This window comes from Cynocephalus volans, chromosome 1, assembly GCF_027409185.1.
Source record: "Cynocephalus volans isolate mCynVol1 chromosome 1, mCynVol1.pri, whole genome shotgun sequence".
Taxonomy (NCBI): domain Eukaryota; kingdom Metazoa; phylum Chordata; class Mammalia; order Dermoptera; family Cynocephalidae; genus Cynocephalus; species Cynocephalus volans.
This window is the reverse complement of record NC_084460.1, coordinates 192,964,222-192,992,008: the sequence shown is the minus strand read 5'-3', so window position 1 is coordinate 192,992,008 and position 27,787 is coordinate 192,964,222. Positions and strand designations below refer to the sequence as shown.

The window sequence follows — 27,787 nt, the reverse complement described above, 5'->3', positions numbered from 1 at the left end:
TAAGGGTCCTTATTTATAGTGCATTGATAATATTAAGTAGGTTAAACCAGTTTAACCAAATGCCAGCACAATGCTAAGCTTCTTAAGGAAGAAAGGGCTAGACATTTTTGAAGCCAACTAGTTAATTCCTTCCTTTGAGAGATGAAGATTCTGAGGCTGAGAGAGGCATCCCTAGAGAAAGGGAGACTTGGGTGTGAATTCATGCTCTGTCACTTAGATGATATGGGATCACAGACAAGTTACTCACCTCTCTGAGCTTCAGTCTATATATATATATATATATATATATATATATGTATCTATATTTACATCTCTATCTATCTATCTATCTATCTATCTATCTATCTATCTATCTATCTATCTATCTATCTATCTATCTATCTATCTATCTAAGGATGAATGTAACTAAGCTCAGTCAGTTCTGGTAAATATTATATGAAAGAACATAGCTAAAGGACCAAGCATAGAGCCTGACATCTAGGACTTTCTCAAAAACTGTTTCTTCAATTTTCATCCCTTTTAATGACTTGATGAGGTCACTGGATATTCTGAGGTCAGCAAAGCTTCTCTAGGCCAGATTGCAAACCTCGCAATTACAATTAAAGATAAAAGCAATACTAAACCATTAATTAGGCATAAGGAAGTCTAAACAAAACAGTGCATTTTTCATTAACTACTCCAAAGATTGTTTAACTCATATCGTACAGAATAAGGTTCTAAAAAGAAACATTTGTGGTTACCCACCTCCCTTTATTTTGCTTTTCCCCTATGCATTAACTCAGTTTTTCAAATAGGTAATTCAATACCTGAACCAGTGCTAGTGTGCAGGTGCGGACCCCCTGTGCCAGTGCTAGACCCATCCCCAAGCCATCCACAGTCCATCAGTGGCCTCAGGTCTCCTTTGAGTCATCTCACCTTCCTCTCCAAACCTATACAAACACTCATTTTGCTAAAACCTCTTTATTTTATTTATTTATTTTTTTAACTTTTATTTTCTCAATATACATTGTGGTTGATTATTGTTGCCCCTTACCAAAACCTCCCTCCCTCCTCCCTCTCCTCCCTCCCCTCCAACAATGTCCTTTCTGTTTGCTTGTCATATCAACTTCAAGTAATTGTGGTTGTTATGTCTTCTTTCCTCCTCACCCGGTTTTTTTTTTTTTTGTGTGTGTGTGTGTGTGTGTGTGTGTGTGTGTGTGTGTGAATTTATATATTAATTTTTAGCTCCCACCAATAAGTGAGAACATGTGGTATTTCTCTTTCTGTGCCTGACTCGTTTCACTTAATATAATTCTCTCAAGGTCCATCCATGTTGTTGCAAATGGCAGTATTTCATTTGTTTTTATAGCTGAGTAGTATTCCATTGTGTAGATGTACCACATTTTCCGTATCCACTCATCTGATGATGGACATTTGGGCTGGTTCCAACTCTTGGCTATTGTAAAGAGTGCTGCGATGAACATTGGGGAACAGGTATACCTTCGACTTGATGATTTCCATTCCTCTGGGTATATTCCCAACAGTGGGATAGCTGGGTCATATGGTAGATCTATCTGCAATTGTTTGAGGAACCTCCATACCATTTTCCATAGAGGCTGCACCATTTTGCAGTCCCACCAACAATGTATGAGAGTTCCTTTTTCTCCGCAACCTCGCCAGCATTTACCGTTCAGAGTCTTTTGGATTTTAGCCATCCTAACTGGGGTGAGATGGTATCTCAGTGTGGTTTTGATTTGCATTTCCCGGATGCTGAGTGATGTTGAGCATTTTTTCATATGTCTGTTGGCCATTTGTATATCTTCCATAGAGAAATGCCTACTTAGCTCTTTTGCCCATTTTTTAATTGGGTTGCTTATTTTCTTCTTGTAAAGTTGTTTGAGTTCCTTATATATTCTGGATATTAATACTTTGTCAGATGTATATTTTGCAAATATTTTCTCCCACTCTGTTGCTTGTCTTTTAACTCTGTTAATTGTTTCTTTTGCTGTGCAGAAGCTCTTTAGTTTGATATAATCCCATTTGTTTATTTTTCCTTTCGTTGCTTGTGCTTTTGGGGTCGTATTCATGAAGTCTGTGTCCAGTCCTATTTCCTGAAGTGTTTCTCCTATGTTTTCTTTAAGAAGTTTTATTGTTTCAGGGTGTATATTTAAATCCTTAATCCATTTTGAGTTGATTTTAATATATGGTGAGAGGTATGGGTCTAGTTTCATTCTCCTGCATATGAATATGCTAAAACCTCTTTAACTGAGTGTCACTTACCTCCTTCTCTCTGTCATTAGTCATCTGGTTAAAGTGCTAAGGAGCAAGCAAGTTCCCACAAAGCAAAACAGCAGGACAGGAATGACTCCTGTACTTGAACAATTCACTCTTCTTTGTATGACATTCGAGGCCTGTAAATGTTCAGGAAATTGCTTGCAGATGGAAGCTGACCTTATGCAGCCTGGGGAGGAGGTAGGGCAGAAGCTAGAGGAATCTCATCTCAACCTCCTGTTCTAAGAATCCTGCTACTTTTCTCAGTTTAGTGGAAAATTTCCATCCACGTTAACGTCATCTCCTACTTGGGCAACAAAGCATGAGGGGAAGCATACTGCCCCCTGCTGGAAGGGGCTGTTCCAAAGAGAGAATAAGAGGAGGCGGGTGAGAAGCTCTGCAGTAAGACAGGAAGAAAACTCCTTCAGGGCAAGGGCTAAACATGAACTCATGAGCACTAAACAGATATGGATGGGGATCAAATGTACCAAAGACCTTATGTTGTAACTAGACATCCGGGTGTTTTGATGGACTCTGTTTTCACAGCCCACAAGTGAGAAGTGGAAACAATACAATATGTTCATTTATTCACTCAGAGAACTTTGCCATTTTCTATGCTAGACCCTACAGAAAACATATATAGATGTGTAAGGTGTGAACTGTGTCCTCAAACAGCCAACAATTTAGTGGGAAAAACAGATAGATAGATAGATAGATAAGCAGATCATTATAATGCAGTGTCTTAAATGCAAGGTTAAAGATAGAAAAAGCCATGATGAAAACAGAGAAGAGGGTCAATTAATTAACCAAGTCATGGAAGAAAGCTTTCTGAAGGGGACAGACTCTGGGAGCACTTCAAACAGTATCTGGCATGCAGTAGATACTGAAATGTCTGTTGAATGAGTATTCTAGAAATCCAGATATAAAAAGACACAGTATGCATCTACAAGTTACTCAAATGTCTAGAAAGAAGTGACAAATAAAGCATACATGATGTCATGTGGTGGGTGGGCCATGTGACAGTGGGAAATTGCTCTTGTGACATTTTGTGGTCTTGGCCAAATTTTTGATCTCTGTGACATCAGTCTCTCCATCTGTAATGCAGGGATAATAATACCTATCTCGTAGCTTTCTAGAAAGGAATGGGATTTGAAAGATGAATTAGTACTATGTCTCATACACACCACGTGTTCAATAAATAACAAATATCATTACAGTAATATTTAATAGTCAGTGACTTCTGTCATAGGAGAAACCACCACAGGACCAGGAGTTTCCTGGAAGAGGGTCATTCTGACCTAGTGAGTGCAGAAGGAAAGTCATGGCTGGGGGAGATGGGAGGATTAGATATTAGTCCTGAATCTGCTGCCAAACGTTTTTTCCAACTGCAGACCTTGCCCAGTCCTCAGCCACACCTGAATGAGACCAGATCAGAATGAAGGAGCAACAGGGGCAGTGGTGGCCCTAAGGACAACAGGGGAGAAGAGGGAAGAAATAGGGAAAGAGTGCCTGCTTCACATTTAATGTTCATCCTGCTCAGCAAGTTCCTGAGCAGGTTTCATTTGTTTGCTTGTTGGCAGCAAAGAATTTAGCAAGAAAATCTCAGTGCGAAGATAAATACCTCTCAAAAGCTGTATGGAATTTCCCAGGGAAAGAATGCTTGTACAAAAGCCCTTATTTCACAAAGAAGAAAGAAAGGGGTATTTTTGATGTTCTGTGGGAAAATTAAGGAGACATTTCTAATCCCTCTTGAGAGAAAATCCCAGAGGGGGTCTTTACTCTGTGTCCATTTTCAAGCTATTTCCAGATGGGAGAGTTTTATGTCCTTTACCTGAAGACCTCTGCTGATGTGCCTTTGTTTCCTGTTTTTGTGCAGATGGACCAACAACTTATACTCAGTTATAATTTCTCCCCAGAAGCTGAGTTCCAGGTTATAAGGTCACTCACCCTGGGCAAAGTCACAGGTATGTTGTTCTGGTTCATACCTTTCCAAAGGGCTTTGTTAAAATCAATGAATAAATGACTTTTATTGGGATGTTTATTGATTCAAATCTGGGACCTTTTTATCCCATAATATCCAAGATCTGAAACCAAGATTTCTGATACAGGAAATGCTAAGATATATGTGTGGCATTTATATTGACTTTATAGAAGTTTGTGGGAGGTACATTAGTAAAGTAATTAATAAAATAATTATTTTTTATTAATTTGTAAATAATTATTTTTTTATATTTTACTTACATTTACATAATTTTTACTTAAGGAAATTAAGTAAAGAAATTAAAAATTTGAACAACCCAATAATTCATCAACAATTGAAAGAAGATTGTAATCTCCTAATATAGTAGTGGTGTTTCTTTTTTTCTACTGGGTGTTCTATGAATTGTTGCCTTATACATGATGAGGGTGTTTATTAGTTACATGCAAGTTTGAAATTTTTTGTATGTTCTTAATGAATTGAACATTTTATCATATCAAAGTGATTTTTTAACTTTAATAATGTCTTTTAGTGCTTAAATCTATTTTTCCTAATATTAGTTAAAGCTAGTACAGTTTGCTTAGCTCAGTACAAGGGATCTTCAAAATGTTTGTGGAAGCAGTCATAGTAGCTTCTAATTCAATTTTTCAGGAACTTTTTGAAGTACCATCGTATTTGCCTGGTCTACCTTTTCTCATTCTTCTTCTTATAATCTTTCCTTTTCCTTAAGCCTTATGTATGATCTGGAGAAAATACAGCTGAATTTTGATTTTTATATCCAATCTGGCCATCTCTGTTTTTCAAATTGCGAATGTAGTTCCTTTTACATTCTGGGGTTGTTGTATGGTTTAGACTTGTTTCTCCCACCTTGTTTTCTATTTGTCCAGTTTTTCCTGTAATTCTGTCATGTTCTAAATCACAGCACAGTACAGAAAACATTAATAATTCTACGTGTTTTAGGCAGGAATAAATCTAATACATGCTGTTAGTTGCTTACAAAATTGTTGCAGCACTTATGGTGTGGGTTCTTGTTAGAGACTTTTGAAATGACTCCCCAAGAAATTATAAACCGATTAATGAGGAGCAATTACCCACTGATACTAAACAAGGATCCAGAAGCCACAGCGGCCCCAGTACTGCATGTTAATTCACAAGAGGCAGGAGAAAGTCTCTAAAAATGACTGCAGAGAATGATCATGCTACCATGACTTTCCTTGCCAGTAGAAAGAGCTGAAAAGGCAGGAAAATGACTCCTGTTTCACTACAGCCTTCTAGATTCATGAACGGTGTACAATTTCCAGAACATAATGTGAATTCAGAAACCTAGTTATAGTAGGGTCTAGAAAATGTCAATTTTAGTTTCCAAATGGCCATTGAATGAACCAGTCAACAATAACTGACTTCTGGATTTAATTTTGTTTATTTCTGATTCCATTTGCATCCTAGTAATAATCATTGCTATTTTCTGTAGATACCGCTTATTTTGATTTATTAATATAGCCAGTAGTTTATTTCTTCCTCATTATCTCAGACCTTTATCTCAGAATTTTCTGCTTTCTGCCAGATTTGATTTCCTTCTTTCTGAACTAAATCCTTTTGCATTTTTTTTCTGTGTAAGAGTCTCTTGGTTGTAAACTCCTTATCTAAGAAAACGTATTTATGGAATAAAATTTTACTGGGCATACAAGTCAGTATTGGAGGATATTTCACCTGAGACATTAAGAGATTATTCAGAGGTATGATGAAGCCATCTGGCACTGCCATAAGAGCATATTGTATTCCAACTCTGCATGCACCATGTCATAATGGTAGCTTGAAATCAGCCATATTAGGATTGTCTACACAGTGGATGTCAGAAATGCTACAAGTCAGGTCAGGGCTCCCTCACCCCCTCCTGCTGAAGAGCCAGTTTCAAACATTCACTGGCACATCACTGTGCTCTTGTCCTCTGGCTTCAGTGGGTGCTGTCAAAAAGTTTGCTTTGAAAAGTGCTCTGACCACCCCCACCTTCACCATTCACAAGATACTTTTAAAGCCATCTCTTTTTCTTTGATGTTTTGCAATTTTATTATCATGTGTCTGGTTGTAGATTTCTTTTTAAAGTGTCTTACTTCATGTTTTTATGCCTCCTGTATCTATTCATTAGTTCATATGTATCAAGTATCTAGTTAAAATGGATTATTTACATATCTCTATTTATTAGTCTTTTAAAATTCTCAACATATCAAATCTTGCTTCTTCCTTATTATCTATTGAATTTGTTTGGATCTGAATTAGCTAAATCTTAGACTTCTTTTCTATCCTCATATCTCTTACCCTCTTTTTATAATAATTTTTACTCTTTGTTAAAACATTTTGTATTCTGGGCAATTTACTTGGTTTTATCTTCAGTTCACTAATTCTCTTTATTTATGCTTAATCCCATTGAGTAGGTTATTTTTCATTAATTATGTCTTTTATTTCTAAACGTAATATATTGTTATTTTTCAAATATGACTATTAATTCATTAAAATAGTCTGTTGTCCCTGTTCTTCATTATTTTTTTGTCTCTATCTTTTCATGTTTTTAAGCACTCCATTAACAGTCATTGAGTATTTTGTCTCTGATAATTCCAGTATCTGAAGTTTATGGGAATCCAAATCAGATACTTGCTGTTTCTCAACTCTTTCCTATGGTAGCTTGTTTCCGTGTGTGTGTGTGTGTGTGTGTGTGTGTGTGTGTGTGTGTGTGTGTGTGTGTGTGTGTGTGTGTGTGTGTGTGTGTATGTGGTGGGAGGTGGAAATGCACAAACACACATGGCATTCATATTTGGTTGAAGTATGATTTGGTTTATATTTGTGGGAACCCCAAAGATCAAAAACTGTGAAGCTTTCCTCCAGGTAAGATTTGTGTTTACTTCTGCAAGGTGCCAGGAGGTGCTACCAGTTTAGGAGAATTTCAGTTTCTCACTTTGTTTTCTGAACAGAAGACAAGTATAGATTTAAGCTCCTGACATGAGTGAGATTAAGTTAAAGTCTCAGCAGAAATTTTACTATCAATTTCATAATATATAATTTTGTAATTACTTTTATTATTGTTTTGTTTTGTTCTTTTTGTTTCTTTGTTTGTTTTTAAGTCAGAGCCACATCAGAGGCAGACAAGATTTCTGACTATTCCTTGTGATATTAGGTGATTTTTTTTCTGGTCTACTTTTCATTAAATCTTAATATGTAAGTCTCAGATTCAATATCTTCACTTTGCAAGAGATCAAGGCTTGAAATTCTCATTATTTTTCAAAATAATCCAGTTATTTCCCCCAATGCAACCCTAATATTGTTTCATGACTCACTGTCTTTGTTTTACCTTCCCTCTCAAAAAAAAAAAAAAAAAAAAAACCAACTCCCCAAATTTAGGATTTCTCTTTGCTTCCTGAAACTCAGTAAGATATTATAAATATGTTTGTCAGTTTTAATAAAGTAGAATTACTTTTTAGACTATCTAGTCTAATATTGTCCTATCTTACATAGATATATTTTGGATCCTCATTTCAAACAAATAAAAAGAACCTTGGGAAGAGAGATAATTTGGGCTTTCTGACCATAAAGCCCAGCCCTTTTTCACGTCACCTGCTTTGTGTAATGGAAGCTCAAATAACAACCTCCTATTTAAAAAAATAAATAAATCCCTCCATGAATCTTGACACTGTGTATGGCATTTCTATAACCCTTTACCTTTTTGTGTTAAACCAACAATAAGACTGATAGAGTGAAACTTTAAAGCAAGGATACCTTGTCATTTTGCTTCTGATGCTCTGTGATTATCAGGTAAGAAAGAACTGGGTTAAGTTTGAAGAAGGATACACATTAAAATTTCTTCATTTTTCTAAGGGTGCTCAGTACCTACTGAGCTTCCTTCCCATTCACACAGCTGTTAGACAGATATGATTAACTTCAACACTTCTGGTCTATGAAAGGTCTGTAGCTGCAGGTAAGGGGAGACAAGAGGAACATCATGTTATTATTAAGGAGGATCACTAGTCCTAGGGACCATTTGGCAAAAAGGGAGTCAAATCCCTTGCATCAGAAAGAGAGTAGAGTAGGGATAGAGAAAAACAGAAGGGATGGTGCAGAAATGGATAAGTGAAATTAATGAAAAATGCAACCATACTCCACAAGTTTAGAATAGATTACTTTATATGACATTTTCAACTATAAAACAAGGATTTGTAAATTTTATCATAGTAGATACTAAGAGGAAAATGTGTGGTAAATTTAGTATCTCAGTTTTCTTTAGTACCACCAATAGCATTCCATTATGAATCATAAGCAAGTTTGTTCATTTTCTTTTTGTAAGAGAAAGGACCAATTCACTATTCTAGAGGACAGTGATTTAGTACATATTGTATAGTTGCCATAGTGCTATCGATACTATGATGAATAAAACAGTTTCTTTCCTGAAGTTTCCTGTGATGAACCAGACCAGCCCCATGAAAATAGCAGATATAATCACCTACATTAAAACTACATTGTTGGTTCTCTGAATGTTTGTGCTCATTTATGACAAGTCATGGGTATTGCTAAGTTAATTTTTGGTTTACTGATATTCCTGAATTTCAAGGGAGATTACTTGGTTGTGGCCTATCACACCAGTGGTTTTAAGAGAAAGTAACACTGAAAAAAATGTAAAAAAATAAGAGAGCATATTTATGGAATTCATCCATTTGGACAAGATCATCTTTTTCTGGAAAATCACTTTTTCATCTGAAAGCATAGATGTGTATTCCTTAGATTCAAACAAAGTGTGAATTATCTGTGTGTTTGTAAGTCTTTATCTAACTTGATCCTGTCACAAGAGCATGGACAGTGAGACGGATTTAGAAATTCGAAAAGCTCAAAACCTAAAAGAAATTGTGACTTTTTAATTTTGGTTTTATTTTTTCTGATCTTGAATTTCTCTTCTTTACTTTGCTAAAATGTATCATTTTATTGTAAAATAAATCTACTATTTTTTTGGTAGAATTAAGAATTATAGAATTATTGTTTTCCTGAGAAGAGACTTCTTACTGGTCTTCAGGTTTAGAAAGTAGTACGTTTTTAAAATCTGGAAACATGTTAATGTTTAGGTGGGAAGAATTGTAGCACTGCTATTAAACTGTAGCTACCAGCTATAAAAACGAATGAAATACTGCCATTTGCAACAACATGGATGGACCTTGAGAGAATTATATTAAGTGAAACAAGTCAGGCACAGAAAGAGAAATACCACATGTTCTCACTTATTGGAGGGAGCTAAACATTAATATATAAATTCACATACACACATACACACACACACACACACACAAATCGGGGGGGGGAGGGAAGAAGATATAACAACCACAATTATTTGAAGTTGATACAACAAGCAAACAGAAAGGACATTGTTGGGGGGGAGGGAGAAGGGAGGGAGGTTTTGGTGATGGGGAGCATTAATCAGCTACAATGTATATCGACAAAATAAAATTAAAAAAAAAATAATAATAAAAAAAGAAAAAAAAAAATAAATAAACTGTAGCTACCAAATTCTGAATAGACATTAAAATGAGATTTGTACTCAGGGCATGCTGATAGCATTCTCTGTTTATGCAGCCAGTCTTTATTGATTTCCTGCCTACTTGTCAGCTTGATAAGCCAAAGCTCACACCTGGCAGAAACATTATTCTTCTGTTCCGATAGCTGTTTGCCCATGTAGCTAAAAACGTTCACTTGGCCCTAAGAAGCCAGAAAGAAATTTTTTGAGAATTCCTTCTTAAATTGCATAAAATTTACAGCTAATCTGTAAATTGCAGGGCTATCTGTGAGCACTTGCATATTCTTTTGGCCTGTTAAACCAAAGTGAGTTCTGATTGTGTCTATAGAGCAGGGTTCTTTGATTCTCCTCAATCTCTGAGGTTTGACCTTCAAGCCTACTGTCTTCTGCAACATCACAGTTTCATTGAATGAATATTCTGGCTGCTTTTATGTTAAATCTCTTCTCAAGCATCTTGCAGAGGGGAAGCTATGACTGCCATTTTTAGAAAACAGCAGAATTTATGCATATAAATGAGAGGTGTGTACTTTAAAGTGTTCATTTTGGAAGGCTGTACTCTAATTTATTTCTGATTTTTTACACAGTTAGGCCCTTCTTATGGTTCAAATCTGGTGCAGTCAGTACTAAGCTGGGAAGCAAAATTCTAGAGTGAAAGATGCTTAGCTTTTGGGGAGACAAAATGTCACATGTTTATATCACTCTTGCACTTAACCTTATGTGGCCATGGTCAATTTACATAATCTGTTTGTAGTTGCTCATTGGTAAAATGAGGATGGTAACACTTAATTTGTTTAATTCATAAAGCTATGTAAGGATTTCATGAGACGCTTTTTAGCACACACTCAATAAATGTTAACTTAATGGGTTTTTTGTTATTGTTGTTGTTGTTTTTGATTTCTAAAGACTGTAGAAACATGAAGGAGAGCTGATTGCTTTAATGTGTCTGGAAAGATGACTGTAATGGTAACATCCAAAGAGGCACTCAGATGTGTTGTGAAGGGGCATTTCTGATGTGTGGCAAGTCGTGAAGAAGTTAGTGTGACTCGCTATCAATTAGCTGTTTCAAGGTTATATCATACCAGCTTAAACAACAACAATAAAAGAGAATATAATGGTTGTTGACAATGGAGGGTTCAAGGTGTAGAATCTGTTTCAGGTACAGCTGGATTTAGAAGATCAAATATCATGATTCAGTCTTTGTTATTCTCTCTGTCTGTTTCTCACTCCACATTCAACTCTGCTTATCTCTTTGTGGGGTTTCATACTCAGGCAGAATTTCAGCGGCAACAAAGGTGAAATCAGCAATTCCAGGCTTAAATACCTGTTCTGCTTCCCATGTGGAAAGAAAGCTTCTTATTTTTAAAAGTTCCAAATAAACATTCTAGGATTGAGTTTCTGAAGACCTATCTTTGCCACTGACAATCCCAGATTATTTTATTGTCCAGGTGGTTGGAACACACTGCATGGCCATGCCTGGATTATCAACCCCGCTGTGGCTCTGGAGAGGGTAAAGGCATCAGCTCAGTGTTAACCCATGGGAAAGGTTATTTCTCAAAAGGAAGTTGAGCTGCTCTTACCGGAGAATGAGGTGGACTGTGAGGGGGAAAAAATATCAATGATGATCTAATAATACTTCCACTTCACTCATCTGTATTTTGCTTTGTCTCATTTAATCAAGGGAGAAGGCTAGGAATTGTGCATAATTTGGGGAATGGATTTTGCTTGTATACATTAATAATCCAGATATGTTGCAACAGAAAAAATAATAGTTGAAAGATGCTCTTTTAAGAAATTCATGTCACCTTCTTTGGAATAAGTTTAAAGCTTCCCAAGTGACTACTGTAAAAAATAATTTCATTTTAAATGCATAGGTTTCTTAAACAATATTTCACTTTGTTTATGGTCCTATGTAATTATTTAGTAAATAAGATCCTTCCTGACTCAAATTCTAATATTGTGTGTAAGTTTTTTACATCATGTCCAGATGACTCTCAATGATACTGTTTCTCTGAGCAGTAAAAGATTTCAGATTTATTGATCTAATCTGACCTTCTGTATCATGAACTGAATGATGTGTTTTAAAGCATCTTGAACTGTCAGATTTTAGTAACTATCCCAACTTCCTAAACATAAGTCTCGTATTTTTCTACTCTTTAGATAATCAGCATTGAATCGCAACTGGGTCATATAGGATTTTTGTTATTGTTTTCCATGAAAAAATTTAATAGATGATTTAGTGTCTCCTCATGCAACAGGAATGTGTGTTATCTTCTGATTTAAAATGCAATTTTATTTCTGTATCTTAAATGAATCACTTTATGATGGAAGCTGAGGCCCGCTTTGTGATCTGTGCTTCTCTATACAAGTTGTCTGTTTTTGTAAGAGCAAAACCACTCCTTGGACAGCACTGCCTTGAGTTAGTCACTTGATATAATCATTTGTCTGCTGTGTCTATACTAGTAAGTAAAAAACGAATGAAGCAAAGGTATTGAAGATATTTTGTTTCCAAATACAGACTGTCCTCAGCTGGGAGGAGCCATTACTGATCTATTTCTAAGAGCAGTGGCCTTCAAGAAAGTGCCACACTTTACACATCTTTGCCAGGCTGTGTTAGAAAAGGATGTTTTGTGTGGTCACCAGAAGTCACATGGCATGACTATTATTGAGGAAAAGTTCAAATTAGCTATCTTCAAACAAAAATTATTGAACATTACTATGGGCCTTGCAATGTGCTACGCCTTGTAAACAAAAAAAATACATGGTTCCTGATCTAAAGAGCCTGCTTACCTTAAAATTTACTTCTTTCAAAGGAAAGTTAACAGGTGAGGTCAGTAGTATTAAAGTTTTTCAAGGTTTTGGAGTATCTCTTGTAGGCTATACTAAGTACCTGTCTTTCCTCACTGTAACCAAATGATAATACTAACAATAGTATATTCATAGCAAAAAATACTATAATAAAAACTAGTAGTTACTATTAGTATTACAATTTAATACACTGTTGTGGGCCAGGTCTAAGCTCTTTTCTAATGTTAATTCATTTTTTTCACAGCAGCCCAGGGAGATAGATATTATTATTTTTTTTATTTTTATAGATGAGAAAGTTGAGTCACAAAAGTTAAGTGACTTGCCCAATGTCACAAAACTAGTAAGTGATAGATCTGGCATTTAAGGTCAGACACTGTGAATCTGGATTCCACACTCCCAATCAATCCTGCCACATTTTGTTTTTTAAGAGTAGCATGAGTAGTTTCAGACAATGCACATGCTCTTTTTCTACTGAAGGCTCCTGTATCAAAGGCTTGTCTCTTCAGACATGGTTGGCTTAAAAGCAGAACATAGAGTGAGTGAGGCTTTAATCATGGAGGGGGTATAGCACATTTCACATAAGTCAAGCTTTGGAATCAGCCCTGGGTTCAGATCTTAGCCCCATCACTGACCAATGTGACTTAGATACATTACTTAATTCCCTGCACTTCAGTTTTCTTAATTAGAATGCAGGTATATGTTATTATAACACTGTTACTTGGAAAACTAGGTGATAATGTGATGATGTGACTAGCATGATGCCAGACATATAATAGAAGCTCAATAAAGGTGTGATGATGTGACTAGCATGATGCCAGACATTTAATAAAAGCTCAGTAAAGGCTTGCAATAATGTAATAATAATAAGAACAAAGCCACCTCATCCAACCCAGCTCCTTTCCTTTTGAAAAGGGCGTGGGACTCAAAACGCCTTCCAGAGCTAAAGGTGTTCCATAGGGAGGAGAGAAGAAGGCTGCACAACAAAGCTTGAATTTCACTCTTCCCTCCTGCTGTGGGGGAATGACTGGGTGGGGCCGTGTGTGGCCTTCACTCCAGCTGATGATCCGGAATAGTGGGGGTGGGGGGTATATACAATATGTAATGTCTGATGAAACCATCTTAAAAGAGTTAAACCAGAGCAAACCTACTTGACGTTATTTAGTCTTATGTTCTTGGAGGTAAAGCTGCCTCTCATGGGCCATAACCTTGTGATACTTGGTGGCAACAAAGCTTAAAATCATGGTATCTAGCAGATTTTTAAAGACACCAGAATCACCTCCATCCATCTCCTCTTCTCAGCTTGGGGTAAGTATGAGGTTCCAAAGACAGGTCCTGAGTATTATTTATGGTTTTACCATCCTTGTTACCATACTGGCAGGCATATATTAAGTGTTCAATTATGTTTAATAAAGGAAAACATATATGTAAATAAAATGTACAAATGTTAGAGCTGAAGGAACCCACCAGTTCACCATACCATACATTCATGGGCATGCAATAAGCTGCCTCTAGGTCTTGGATGAGGATCTCCGAACTCCCCATACAGTGTTTTTTCTCATAATGGTGCATGGCAGTGAGGTGAAATGAATAGGTTTGGAATCAGATGGTTCTCAACTCAAACCCTATAAAGGTCACTTTCTAGCTCTGTCACTGCTATTTTCACCTCTCTGAGTCTCGGTTTCCTCATCTGTGAAGTAGGAGTAGTAATACTGTGTTTTATTGATTTGTTAGGAAGATCAGAGATAATGTGTGTTAAGTGTCTTTCACCTAGTGGTATTTGAAAACAGCAGCTGTCGTTAATGACATCATAAAACCACACGGGCTATTGATTTTCTTTGGTCTTCTTCCTTGCCAATGGCACTGCTATTGATTTGTTTGCCCTTTGCCTGGGAAATCTGGGCCAGTGCTGTAAATGTCAGTGTTGACAAGGTAATGAAGTGAAGGGGATCGCGCTGAGAATAATGAACTCCCTGCACAGCATTGTAGGGCCCTCTCTCAAGCCTGGTGAGAATGGAAGCACCTAATTGGTCAGAAGCTGAAAGAACCAAGTGGAGCAGGTGCAGATTAGAATTCTAGATACTTTCCTATGTGGGAGGAGGAAGAATTGAGGCTCAAGGAAGGTTGTGTGGCCACTAGTTACTCATTTAGTCTACTGGGATTTTATTTTGTAGGATGCCCTTAATGACAAATTGAGTTTTACAGTTTAAAACAGCTTGAAACTCTTTGCCACTAGGAAGTGATTTTATGTCATTAATCCACTGCTGAGATATTTGACCTGAATCTCTGAATTTTTCTTTTTTAGTTTCACAATTATTATTGCCAGTGATCAGTGTCTGAGCTAGGGTCTTGTGGCTAATATTCCAAAGATCTCTAACTTTTGCTTAATAAAGAGTTGCATTGCCTGCTTTCCAGAGGGGAGAATAAATAAGTAAATCATTCTACCTAGGAAATTTCTGTTTTGAGTACCTTCCCTTAAAATAAACTGCTGCCTACTCTGATCACCCAAAGACTTGGTTATGTGCCTTCTCTTTCCCATTCATTCCTTCACCTTTTTCAAAATGCTTCCATAGAGTGTAATCTTTGCATGTGGCATGCCTCTTTTAAAAGATAGACATTATATAAATTTTTGGAATTAGGAAAATTACTTCCTAGGTACTTCATTCAACGTATACTTCTCAAGACAAGACAAGACGTAGAAGGTAATAAGTGAAAGTATAAAAACTTTAAAGAGCTATAGTCTACAATTCTTTGTTCCTAAAGTGATAAAACATGTCTATGGAGATGACACTTATTTAATAATTGCAATCTGAGTAGTTTTGATAAGTGCAATGCAGATCAAGTATGCTTAGTATTCATAAGAGAGGAGACCATTTCTGGATGGAGTGACCAAGGATAATGTTATGGGGGAGAGCCCTGGCCCTAGTCTTAAAGCACAGGTTTGGTCTCAATAAATAGAATGCATTCTGGGAACGGGAAATGGTGTGAACCAAATAAGATAAAACAGAAAGACAAAGATAGCATGCTAGGAAAAGTATACAGGCCATCTTCAGAGGGTCTGGTACATGCAGGGGAGTAGAAAGACGCAAGGAAAATGGGAAAGTTAAATTGGGAGGATATTACAGAGAACATTCAGGGTTATGCAGACAAGTCCAAATTCTGCTGTATAGACAGGAGAAGGTATTGAAGGGACTGTCATGGTCAGAGCTGCTGTTGGAAGTCTCTCTTGTGGATCACAAGTAGGATGGAGGAGAGAGACTGGTGTGGCATTTATGCTAAGTTGATCATTCAGGTAAGAAAGAACAAGAGTCTGCACCAGTGGGATAGCAAGGGAACTGGGGAGCAGGTGCATGTGAAAGTTGTGAAATAAGAACTAGAAGATTTGGGTAACTCACTGGGTAGGTGGGTGGCAGTGTAAGGAGTACAGGAATGGAGGGGACAAGAGTAAGGGGTAAGAGCTGTAGCTCTGACCAGTGGTTGCAGAGGGAACTCAAACAATTCTGGTCTGGCCTCAGCCCATGTTTCCTAACTTGGGGCACCTATTACAGTGGATTTTAAAGCTGATACTTCATCCTCCTACTTTAAGCCAGATCTCCAGGCCTGCTCAGCTGCTCCTGCATTTGAAAAATCCCTCCCAAGGACAGGGATCATATTTAGATGGGGAGAGTCCAGTCTGGAACCTTCACAGTGGCGATTTCCACATTATCCATAGCTACAAGTGATATGCCTCTCTCCACCTCAGATTTGCTCACAATTCCCTGACTTATATTTCTTATCTATTCATGTAGCTGCCTCTCCAGGGAAAATTGTGGTCTTTGAAGGCAGTAACTTTTTGTTGTCCATATTCTTATCATTCTTACCTCGAAGCCCAGGCCTTTGTGCTCTGTCTGTGCTCCGTATGTGTTTTACAATACGGTTCTCTTGATTAGTGCATTACAGACAGAATACCTGTTTTCAATTCAGGAGATAAATTCCTGTGTTTGTATTCCTGATTTTATAATCCATACTAGGGTGACCAACCACTCTGGTCTGCCCGAGACTGAGGGATTTCCAGGGATGCAGAATTTGGAGGGCTAAAATGAAACAGTACTGAGCAAGGCGGGATGGTTGGTCACTCTAAGCCACACTCAGTTTAAGGGTTTTAAATAGTTTAATAGAACTGGACTCAGGGCTTTGAATACCAGATGATCAACTGAGTCTCATGCTTTTCACAATCACACCTAAATCTAGCAACCACTGTCCCTGCAGGTGTGCAATATGTTCACCCAGGTGAGGCTGGGGAAGGAGTGAGCATGAACCAATCAGCCTACTGACCAGCATTCACTGAGTCCATGCCAGGCTGTGGCACACAGCAGCCAGGTGTTGAGATGACAGGACATGGGTGTGAGGTTGTTTCTGCCCTTAAAAATCCAGCGGTCTGGGTGGGAACCCAAAATTGTGCATAATCAGTAATTATACAATAATTGATCTTTAAGGCATAGAAATTGTATTCTAAGGGAATTTAAAGGCTAGAGAAAGGAGAAATTAAAAACAAAACCATCTGTAACCAGGATGCTGTGCCTGTACTGATCGTGGTGGAGGGCCCAGCCCTTCTGTATGAAGAGTGACACACCATTTCTAGCTTATGCAGAGCAGCAGTGTCTCTCCATTAGAGAGGGGCCATGCAAATACACAGCTGTCAAATGCAGATCCCATCAGCTGCTCTAGATCTCAGAACAGGAAGTCTTGTGTTTATCATCCAATCTAACAAGAGCTCACATTATCTTGGGACCTGTGGAAGTTACCTTTGCATATTGCAGGAGCTGGGGACCTTGGTCATGTGTGTGGTGGAGTGTTTCTCCTAAGATATGAGTGAAACTTGAAACACAGCGACACTAGGCCAGGCTTTTAGAAATTAATATGGGATTTCAAGGTTTATTATATTTTATGATCACTCTGAGTATATTAGTATCCCGTGTGTATGTGTGCACTCACATATGTTCTACTGTGTGTGCATATCTGCATTTATATGTACATGCATGGCCATGTTCACACAACTGCATGTATATGCCTATGTGCACACACGTGTGTATGTGTACATTCATATCTGTGTATGGTGTTTATGCTTGTGCATACATGTGCATGCATGTCCATGTGTGTGCACATGCATATACTTGTATGTCCCCATGTGCATGCATGCATGAAGGTGTATGCATGCGTGGTTGCATATATATGCCTGTGTGTGTCTGTCTCTGTGTTTTGTTTATCTGTGCATAGTCACCTTTCTCAAGTTGCTTTCTCTCTGTTCATTTGATACCTCATTTTCATTAGAGGCTTTCCTCACTATTTCTCGTGATCCTCAGTAGTTTGCTCATGTTTCAGAATGGGGTAGATACCATGCATTGACTGGGAGCTACCCTGAAGAATAGAGCTGGGCCTTTAATTGGAAAATCTCCAATGTCTCTACCTTTAGGCCATTCTTCTTGGGACAGGCAGATTTCCTAGGCAGACTTTCCAATCTCTTGCTTAGAGGAGAGCTTCTGACAGTCATGCTGGAAAATAGAGCTGGTCAGTCTCAATATCTGCTGGGCAAAAGTTCATTTACTTCCCATTTTCCAGTGAAATGAACATCCTTGCCTCAGCTGTGGGCATTTCCCTCACCTGCCTGTCATAGCCCCACAGCCCCATAGACTTATTTATTCATTTCTCTAAGAAGTATGGGTATTTGAGAGTGCATTGTTTAGGCTGGCCAGTTAGTTCAGTTAGTTAGAGCACGGAGGTATAACACCAAGATCATGATTTTGGATCCTGTACTGTCCAGCCACCAAAACAAACAAAAACAACAGGAAAAAAAAAAAAAAAGTCCCAAAACAGAACTATTTTCCCTTTTTCTAAAATTATTATCCTTGTGAGAGGATTGCTACAGAGTTGGCTGAGAGAAAACAAAAAGACTTAGATGCCAAATCTCCTAAATTTAGAACCCACCAGTGTCAGTCAGGCTTCAACCAGAGAAGCATAAACAATTGGTGAAATATGTTGACAGTTATTGAAAAGAACTGGTTCCCATGAGGCTGGGTATGTTGTCTGAAATCCATAGGGCAGGCCATCAGGACGTGCAGGCTGGAACTGTCAGGCATGGGCAGAAGCTGCTTCCCACAAGTGGGATTGCTTCTTCTTCTGGGAAGCCTGAAGAGCCAGTCTGATCTTAAGGCCTTGCAATTGGTTGAATCAAACCTACCCACCCAATTTATCCAGGATAATTTCACATTTACAAAATACCTACATAGCAACACCTGAATTAGTGTTGATTGAATAACTGGGGGGCTGTAACCTAGACAATTTGACACATCAATTAACCATTACACCACTCTGTTTATTTTTATTTTTTTATTCATGTGAAATTCACATAATATAAAATCGACCATTTTAAAGTACAATTCGGTGGCATTTAGTGCATTCACAATGTTATGCAATCATTGCTTCTGTCTAGCTCCAAAACATTTTCTTCACCTGTAAAAGATACACTGTACCCATTAAACAGTCAATCCCCATTCCCCCTCCTCTCAGCCCTTGGCAACTACCAATTTGCTTTCTGTCTCTATTGACTCACCAACTGAGGATATTTTATATAAAAGGAACCATACAATTTGTGACCTTTTGTGTCTGACTTACTTTGCTTAGCATTGTTTTGAGGTTTATAATATTGCAACTTGTATCAGTACTACATTCCTTTTTATGGCTGAATAATATTATACTATATACATATACCAGGGTGTTTTTTTTGTATATTTGTTTGTTTGATCTATTTATTCTTTGATGGACACTTGGTTGCTTCCCTCTTTTCACTATTGTAAATAGGCTGCTGTGACCATGGGTGTATGTGTATTTATTTGAATACCTATTTCCAACTCTTAGGTGTATTTCCAAGAGAGGAATTTTTCCCTTTGGAAAGCCATCAACACTCAAGGGTTAACCAAGTGCAGTGAATCCAGAAGATCATGTTTTGTAACCTGTGTTCTCCACACTCCCACCCCCCTCCTTGTTAATACAAAGAGGTCTTCAAAGATGACCTCTTGTTGCATTTATCCAAATGCACTACCTTTGTGTATCCCTGAGCAGACAACCATACTGCCAAACTTTACCCTACTAAACCTCAAATATCAAATAATTAGGATAAAAACAATCACTGAGTAACATCCCAAGTTCATTCGCTAATATGTGGTTCAAAGAGATTTTGTTAGCCAAAAGACTGCGGACATGTAGTAGGATTGGAGGCGATCATAGAGCTTTGTGACAGTGAGCAGCTACTTAACACCTCTCAGCTGCAAATTCACCCTCTTTGAAATGTCAGGGACTGCCAGATGATCTTTTATATTCTAGTATTGAGCACTGCATAATTTTGTGATATATGGACATTTTATAAACTTTGACTTTGAAAATTCTTATGGCGAAGTCAACCCCAAAGTCATATTTAATACTATTTTTTAAAAAAGGAAATTGAAAGCTAATTTTGTTGACCCAAATAGGTGAATTTCTGGGCTACAGCAAAGGTACTTTTCAATAGCTGCTGAAAAAGAATATGAGCTTTATAATATTCCCAATTAAAACATCAACACATGTTTAATAATTACATATAAAAAGTAGTATGCATATTTTATTTTACATTTTTAGCCTCTGGAATTCCAAGCTGCCTACTCATTGGGCAGCATGACTCCTTACCTTTGTATCTTACACCTTACCTGACCACACATCCTGGTTTTCCCAAGGAAGTGCTTCTTTTATTGATTCCACCCGCTGCAAACACCTGCCCAGCCACTTCACTGTCAGTGACTCTCATTCTCTCATAAAATACATCATTATATCTGTGTGTGGACATCCTTGTCACTTTTCATCTTTTTTCTTTTTCTTGACATTATTGAACAAATATGGAATTTGGAGTCACACACCACCAACTTCATTGGAATTTGGACTCCACAGTGTGGTTGCTTTGCGAATCCTGAAACCTTTTGAACAAAAATTTCGAATTTATATACTCTAGTGATTTGAGTTATGTAAGCTCTCATTTTCACTTTAGGGGTGGCAAGTTGAAGGAATTTGGCACTCAAGGTTTTTCCATGCCAAGGGCTTTAAAGAGGGGAATAAAAGGGATGTCCCAAGAGCTGAGATATGGAACAGGACTCAGGACATCTATTTAGGACTTGCCATTCACCATTGTGCTCTGTAGAGAAAACTCTACAGAGATTTTCTCTGCTCGGTACTTTATCTGATTCTTTCAGAAGATCATAGTGATGTATTTTCTGGGGCCAAAAAGTTTTCTTATGTGCCATTTATATCTACCTTGTATTCCTGTGATTGACTTATTGTAAAGCTTTGATACTTAATAAGAATTCCCTTGTGTGAGGTTAGGGAGGAGAAAATTGGAATCAGGAAAGGCTACAAAATTTGTTGACCTATGTAAGAACTGGATGTGATGGTTAATTTTATGTGTCAGTTTGACAGGGCCATAAGGCCTAAGGTTATTCTGGGTGTTCCTGTGAGGGTGTTTCTGGATGAAATTAACATTTGAATCAGTAGACTGAGTAAAGGAGATTGCCTTCTCCAGCATGGGTGGGCCTCGTCCAATCAGTCAAAGGCCTGAATACAAGGAAAGGCTGAATAACTGGGAACTCCTCTTACATGACTGCTTGAACTGGGACTTTGGTATTTTTCTGCCTTTGGACTCAAACTTAAACATTGGCTCTTCTTGAATCTACAGCTTGCTGGCTTTTGAATTGGAATTTATACCATCAGCTCTCCCAGTCTCCAGCTTGCCTAATGCAGATTCTGGGACTTTTTAACCTCCATGATCCATGTGAGCCAATTTATCTTTCTATCTATCTATCTATCTATCTATCTATCTATCTATCTATCTATCTATCTATCTATCTCATCTTATTGGTTCAGTTTTTCTGGAGAACCCTGACTAATACAGAGGAATTTCAGTTCTGAAACTGCTCCTAGTCATCTGGATGTCTAACAGAAAAATTGACTCCCTCATCTGTAATTGAGATCCTAAACATATTTGATTCATTGGACTCTACTCCTCGAAGCTCTAGAATTCTGAGTCACATCTAAGTTACTAGCAATTGCAGTTTGCATTTTGACATGTCAGTAACCTTGAAGAACACTGAATTCAAAATTTCAGCAGTTACCCTGTGATTCTCAATGTCTTACTTCAGCTCATGGACGAACATCTTCAGTTGTCATAAGTCATGTAAAAACTCCTTCCATCCGGGGCTTTCACAGACACTGAGTGATAAATTACACTCTTTTCTAATGCAGTTAGCCGTATCCCTTGCCTCTTCAAATATTGTCTCTCTACCATTCCATACTGCTGCTTCTGGAAGGAGCTGTTTATTTGTTAAGCATCAGCTGAGAACACATCTGAGCAGTAAGCACTGGAGCTTGCCTGGGTTATGAAGGCAGGAGAGTGCAATGGTGAGAGCATGCACTCTGATGTTGGACAAACAGAGCCTGAAGTTTGTCTCAACCATGGTTAGCTGAAACACCAGCAAGTTCCTCAGTTTATCTGATCTCAGTTTTCTTGTCTGAAGACCAGGACTCATCATTACTACCTACCTACTGGGGTTGTTTTGATGGTTAAATAATAATGTGTGTGGTATGTATGTCTTTCCATTTTTTTGTGTCTTCTTTAATTATGTCTGTAGTGTTTTGTAGTTCTCATTGTAGCGATCTTTCTCTACAATGTGTGTATGTATGTATGTATTGTATGTTTTTACACACTGTTTAGTGCATAGTGGCTGCTTAATATTTAGACACTATATGGAGGCAGTTACAGACAGGAAATTTGAATGTGGAAATGGAAGAAGGAGTTCATGTGAAATTGAGGCTGGAAAGAAAACATGGCAGATGAGAAATTCCATGCATCTTAGTTCTCTTTCTTTTATACCTTTACTCCCTGGCGTGGGGAGTCCCTCTGTAATGCCTGGTTCTGCATAGCCAGGTTGCATGAAGGCTGGAGGTGGAATGGGATATACAGACAGGTCCAGGTCCTGAAAAGCCAAGATTGTTTGTTTCATTATATCTGAAACATAATGGGAAGTCATGGATGGTTTTAATTAGAAAAGAGATGGAATTCTTAAATACAGATGTTTCCTTTGTCTTTTCCTGGAGAGCTCTTTTCTAAGCTATAGTTTTACATTTTTTATTGTAGTATGAAGTATTTTTGTCAGCACTTATTCAACTGTTCTTTGTGATCTAGCTGGTGTTTATTGACTAAACTAAAATGCAAACATTCTTCTTATCTGCCATTGCTAATGCCGTTAATTGCTATGATAGAAATAGTAGTGAATGCTTTTTGTTTCTATTTTCGTAACTTCACATAAGATTTTTCCTCCTGCTTGGTAAATAAATATTTTTTTAGCTTTTATTAAAGTATTCGAGTGATTTAAATAAGAATTATCTCCACTGTTATCTCTGCTGTTTCTAGGATGCTGTGGATAAATATTTTAAAGAGAGTCATGTATTGTTATTTTTTAGTAGAATCGCTGAATTTTAGTAAACCACCTGTTATTGCACCTCAGCTATTTCCTCAGCTCTGTTCACTGATATCTAAGTTCCACAGGGGTAGGATTTGGGGAGTATTTGAAAATGAAATCAAGAAAGCAAGCCCATTTACAATAGTTGCCAAAAAAATAAAATACCTAAGTATCAATTAACCAAGGAGGTGAAAGATCTCTACAATAAGAACTACAAAACACTACAGATGCAATTAAAGAAGACACAAAAAAGTGGAAAGACATACCATGCTCTTGGATGGGAAGAATTAACATCATGAAAATGTCCATTCCGCCCAAAGCAATCTACAGATTCAATGCAATCCCCATCAGAATACCAATGACATTCTTCACAGAAATACAAAAAGCAATCCAAACATTCATAGGGAGCAACAGAAGACCCTGAGTAGCCAAAGCAATCCTAAAATAAAGCCAGAGGCATAACACTACCCATCTTCAAATTATGTTGCAAAGCTATTGTGAGCAAAACAGTGTGGTACTGGCATAAAAACAGACACTCTGATCAATGGAACAGAAGAGAAAACCCAGGAATCAGCGCACATACTTATAGCCAACTGAACTTTGACAAAGGCAGGAAGAACATACATTGGGGGAAAGATTGCCTCTTCAATAAATGGTGCTGGGGAAATTGGATATCCATATGCAGAAAAATGAAACTAGGCATGTACCTCTCAACATCTACCAAAATCAACTCAAAATGGATTAAAGACTTAAATATAAGACCAGAAACCATAAAATTACTAAAGAAAAATATAGGGGAAACACTCCAGGTAGTACAACTGGGCAAAGACTTTATGAACAAGACCCCAAGAGCACAAGCAACAAAATAAATAAATAAATAAATGAGATTATATCAAACTAAAAACCTTCTGCACAGCAAAGGAAGCCATCAACACAGTGGAAAGACAATCTGTGGAATGGTAGAAAATATTTGCAAACTATACATCTGATAAGGGATTAATATTTAGAGTACACAAAGAACTCAAACAACTATATGGTAAAAAGCAAATAATTCAATTAAAAAATGGGTAAAGGAGATGAAAGACATTTTTCAAAGGAAGACATAGAAATGACCAACAGACACGTGAAAAAATGCTCACCATCATTAGTCATCAGAGAAATGCAAATTAAGACCAAATTGAGATATCATCTCACCCCAGTTAGACTGGCCATTATTAAAAAGGCTGAGAATGATAAATACTGCCAAGGATGTGGGAAAAGAGGAACTCTTCTGCACTGTTGGTGGGACTGTAACTTAGCACAGCCATTACAGAGAACAGTATGGAAGTTTCTCAAACAACTACAGATAGAGCTACCATGTAATCCAGCAATCCTACTGCTGGGGATATATCCAGAGGAATGGAAATCATCATGTGGAAGGGATACCTGCACTCCCATGTTCATAGTAGCTCTATTTACAATAGCCGAAATATGGAATCAATTTAATCGTCCATTGACAGATGACAGGATAAAGAAAATGTGGTATATGTACTCAGTGGAATACTACTCAGCAGTTAAAAAAAAAAAAAAAAGCATTCTGCCATTTGCAACAACATGTATGAGTCTGGAGAAAATTATGTTAAGTGAAATAAGCCAGAACAAGAAACAGAAATACCACATGTTCTCATTGATAATGGGCTGCTAGGAAGGAAGGGAGGGAGAGAGGGAAGAAAGAAGGAATGAAGGAAAGAGAGAAAAGACCACAACAATAAGTTGAACTTTCAGAAGGAGAGAACAAACCTAAGGATACTAGAGATGGGGGAGGGAGGGGGTTTGGGAAGTGATAGGTCATGCAAAGGGCATAAAGAAATATCATGATTTGTAAGAATGAATATGCTAATAATAAATAAAAATTTTAAAGAAAAAGTAGTAGAGTTCAGCATAATAACTCTTTGTATTGCTATTTTTATCTTGATTTGAGAAATGAGGAAATGAAGGCTCAGTAAATTGTCCATGTTTACTCCAGCAGATGCTTTCAATACTCTACGCTATCCCCTTGCCTTTGCCATGTCAATGCCAGTTCATTTACACCTTCCAGCACTGGAAATTTTGCTGAAGCCTTCCTCTGGCCACTGAAGGGTGCTTTTCCTGTTTGCATGACAAACCAGAAGTGTCAGGGTTTTAATGTCTGTTGGCAATAACCTCAGCCCATTATAATGTGAGCTAGCATATTAATATCCCAGCTCCCTCGCCATCAGTGGGGTAAGTCTGATGTGTGTGTTTCTCACTGGCTCCTAGAGTTTTTCCAGTGAGATTAGTTCTTGTTACCCACAGTGCTGGTTGGTTTGGCAATGCACCCTTTACATTTCCTTTCCATTCTTATCTTCTCCACCACTCTGCTAATGCTTTCTTCCCAAATCAACTACTCACATTATAATGCCTGCCTTGGGTTCTGCTTCAGAGGGAATTCACACTATAATAGTCACTTGTCTCTTCATTAATTGTCTGAACTGGTGTGCAAAGCCAGATTTGCCTAACTCCAAAGATCATATTTATTCTACTATGCCACAGAGCCTTTAATAAAAGGCATATAAGGCATAAAAGCATTTCACAGAGCTTACAGTCGTAGAGAGACAATAAATTATTGTATGAAGAGAGAAGGGGTAATAAAAAGGCTGAATTGGAGTAATACATTAGCTGAAGGCTAGTTAGAACAGACTTAGTTCTGGGCTGATGAGTAACTACATGGTGGAGATCCACATTGATCAGGGATTGTCCTTCCATAGGTGTATGAGATCAGAAGATAAATATTGTTGAGTATTTGCCATATGCCAGGCAATAAGCTAAGAGCTTTACCTTCCTTATTATACTTAATGCTCACAACAAACATGTGAGGTAGAATTCTGAGTATCCACTGCTGTGTATTAAACTGCCGCATAATTTAGTGGCTTAAGCCGACATCCATTTTACAATATCTCACCACTGTGCGAGTTAGGAATTTGAGCAGAGTCTGGGTTGGGTCTTCAGCTCATTGTAATTAACTGATTTGGTGATATTTAGCCAGGATTGGGCCAGCCTGGAGTGTCTAAATGGATTGGTTCCTGGGCAGGGGCATCTGGAAGGCTGAGCACAGTTGTCCCTTGTCCTTCTCCATTCAGTCTTAGGGACTCTCCACATGGTCTCTCTATCAGGCAGAAGGTTCCAGCCCTCTTGAAGGCTAGTACTAGAAATGGCAGTTCATCTTTCCAATAGGTTTCATGGAAGGAAGCAGTCACAATTCAGCTCATACTTAAGGGGAAGGGAAATAGAACCTGCCTCGATGCAAAGCATGCTATAGATTGCTGCCCTCTTTAATCTACCATATGCAGGAACTATATTCACCTCCATTTTATAGATAAGGGAACCGAGCTCAATGATACCATATAAGTTGTCTAAGGATACATTGCTAGTAAGTGGAAGAATTAAATGTTGAACCCAGGGAGTCTAATTCACTGATAAAAACCTGTACCTAGAGAGGAAACTGGACAATTTTTTAAGTGAAAGGAGGTATAGAGAAGGAAGTTTGTCAGAAAAGAGTCAAGCCAGAGGCTGTTTACAGCCTATAAAATAATTGATATCCTTTCTTGTCTTCTGAATTCAATTCAGTGGGGGGGTTTTTGTTTGTTTGTTTGCTGATTTTGTTTTTGAGGGAGCAATGTTCCCAGTTAAAGCCAGTACATTTCCTAGCCTCTATTAGGTTAAGAATGGCCATGTGACATTGTACGGAACAATGGGTCATAAGCAGAAGTCTCTAGGGTTTTCCAAATGGCCCCACTTAGCAAGTATGTACTTCTTTGCCTTTCGCCCTCCTTGCCTTCTTCTGCCTGTAACATGGGGTGATGGCTGGAGCTCCTAGGCCCTCTCTATCTGTGGATTCCAGCATCTGTGGATTGAACCTACTGTGGAAAAAAAATATTTGAAAAAAATTGTATCTGTACTGAACATGTACAGACTTTTTTTTCTTGGTCATTATTCTCTATACAACACAGTATAATAGCGATTTCCATAGCATTTGCATTGTATTTGCTATTATAAATAATGTAGAGATGATTTAAATTACAAAGGATGATGTGCATATGATATATGCAAATACTGTGCCATTTTATATCAGGACCTTAAGCATCCTTCTAAAGTTCTGGGACCATTCCCCCAGGGGTACTGAGAAATGACTATAAATCTAGAAAAAAATTCCGGGTCAGTAATGATACCTGGAGCTGAGATAACAAGCCTAGACTACCTAACATCAGGGACTAAAATAAACTTTGATTTTATTTGAGCCACTGTTATTATTATTGCTATTTTTCCTAATACAAGCAGTCAAATGTAAATTATAATTTATGGAGATAATTTATGATTTAGTACCCTTTGGAATGAGATGGAGAAAGAAAGAAATGCTACCATTTTAGCCAAATCCAGAAGAATGATGATATAAATTACCTAATGCTGTTACCTAACACTGATGACTGTGAGGGCTGCAGCACCCCTCATGGGTTCCTTGCCCTACAGAGAAGTCAGTGGATGAACTTGTGTTTGTTTACATCTGGGTCATTAAAACCAGTCTAAGCTCTATTATACAGTGGCTACCTCATCATGTATCAAGGAAAACAAGTGAAGAGACAAAACAAAGAAGCATAGGTTAAATCTGAAACAAGAGCTGTAGAGGAGGAATTCTTT

General features: G+C 37.7%; 1 protein-coding gene across 2 annotated transcripts in view; it reads left to right on the top strand.

The window, feature by feature from the left end:
* The window catches only part of CNTNAP5 (contactin associated protein family member 5), a 761,255-nt gene that overhangs the window by 712,004 nt on the left and 21,464 nt on the right, over positions 1–27,787 (top strand). For both annotated transcript variants that reach the window (XM_063097434.1, XM_063097424.1), the window contains exon 21: positions 4,127–4,214. In XM_063097434.1, coding sequence (XP_062953504.1) covers positions 4,127–4,214 — 88 coding nt within the window. The remainder of the gene's footprint in view (positions 1–4,126; positions 4,215–27,787) is intronic.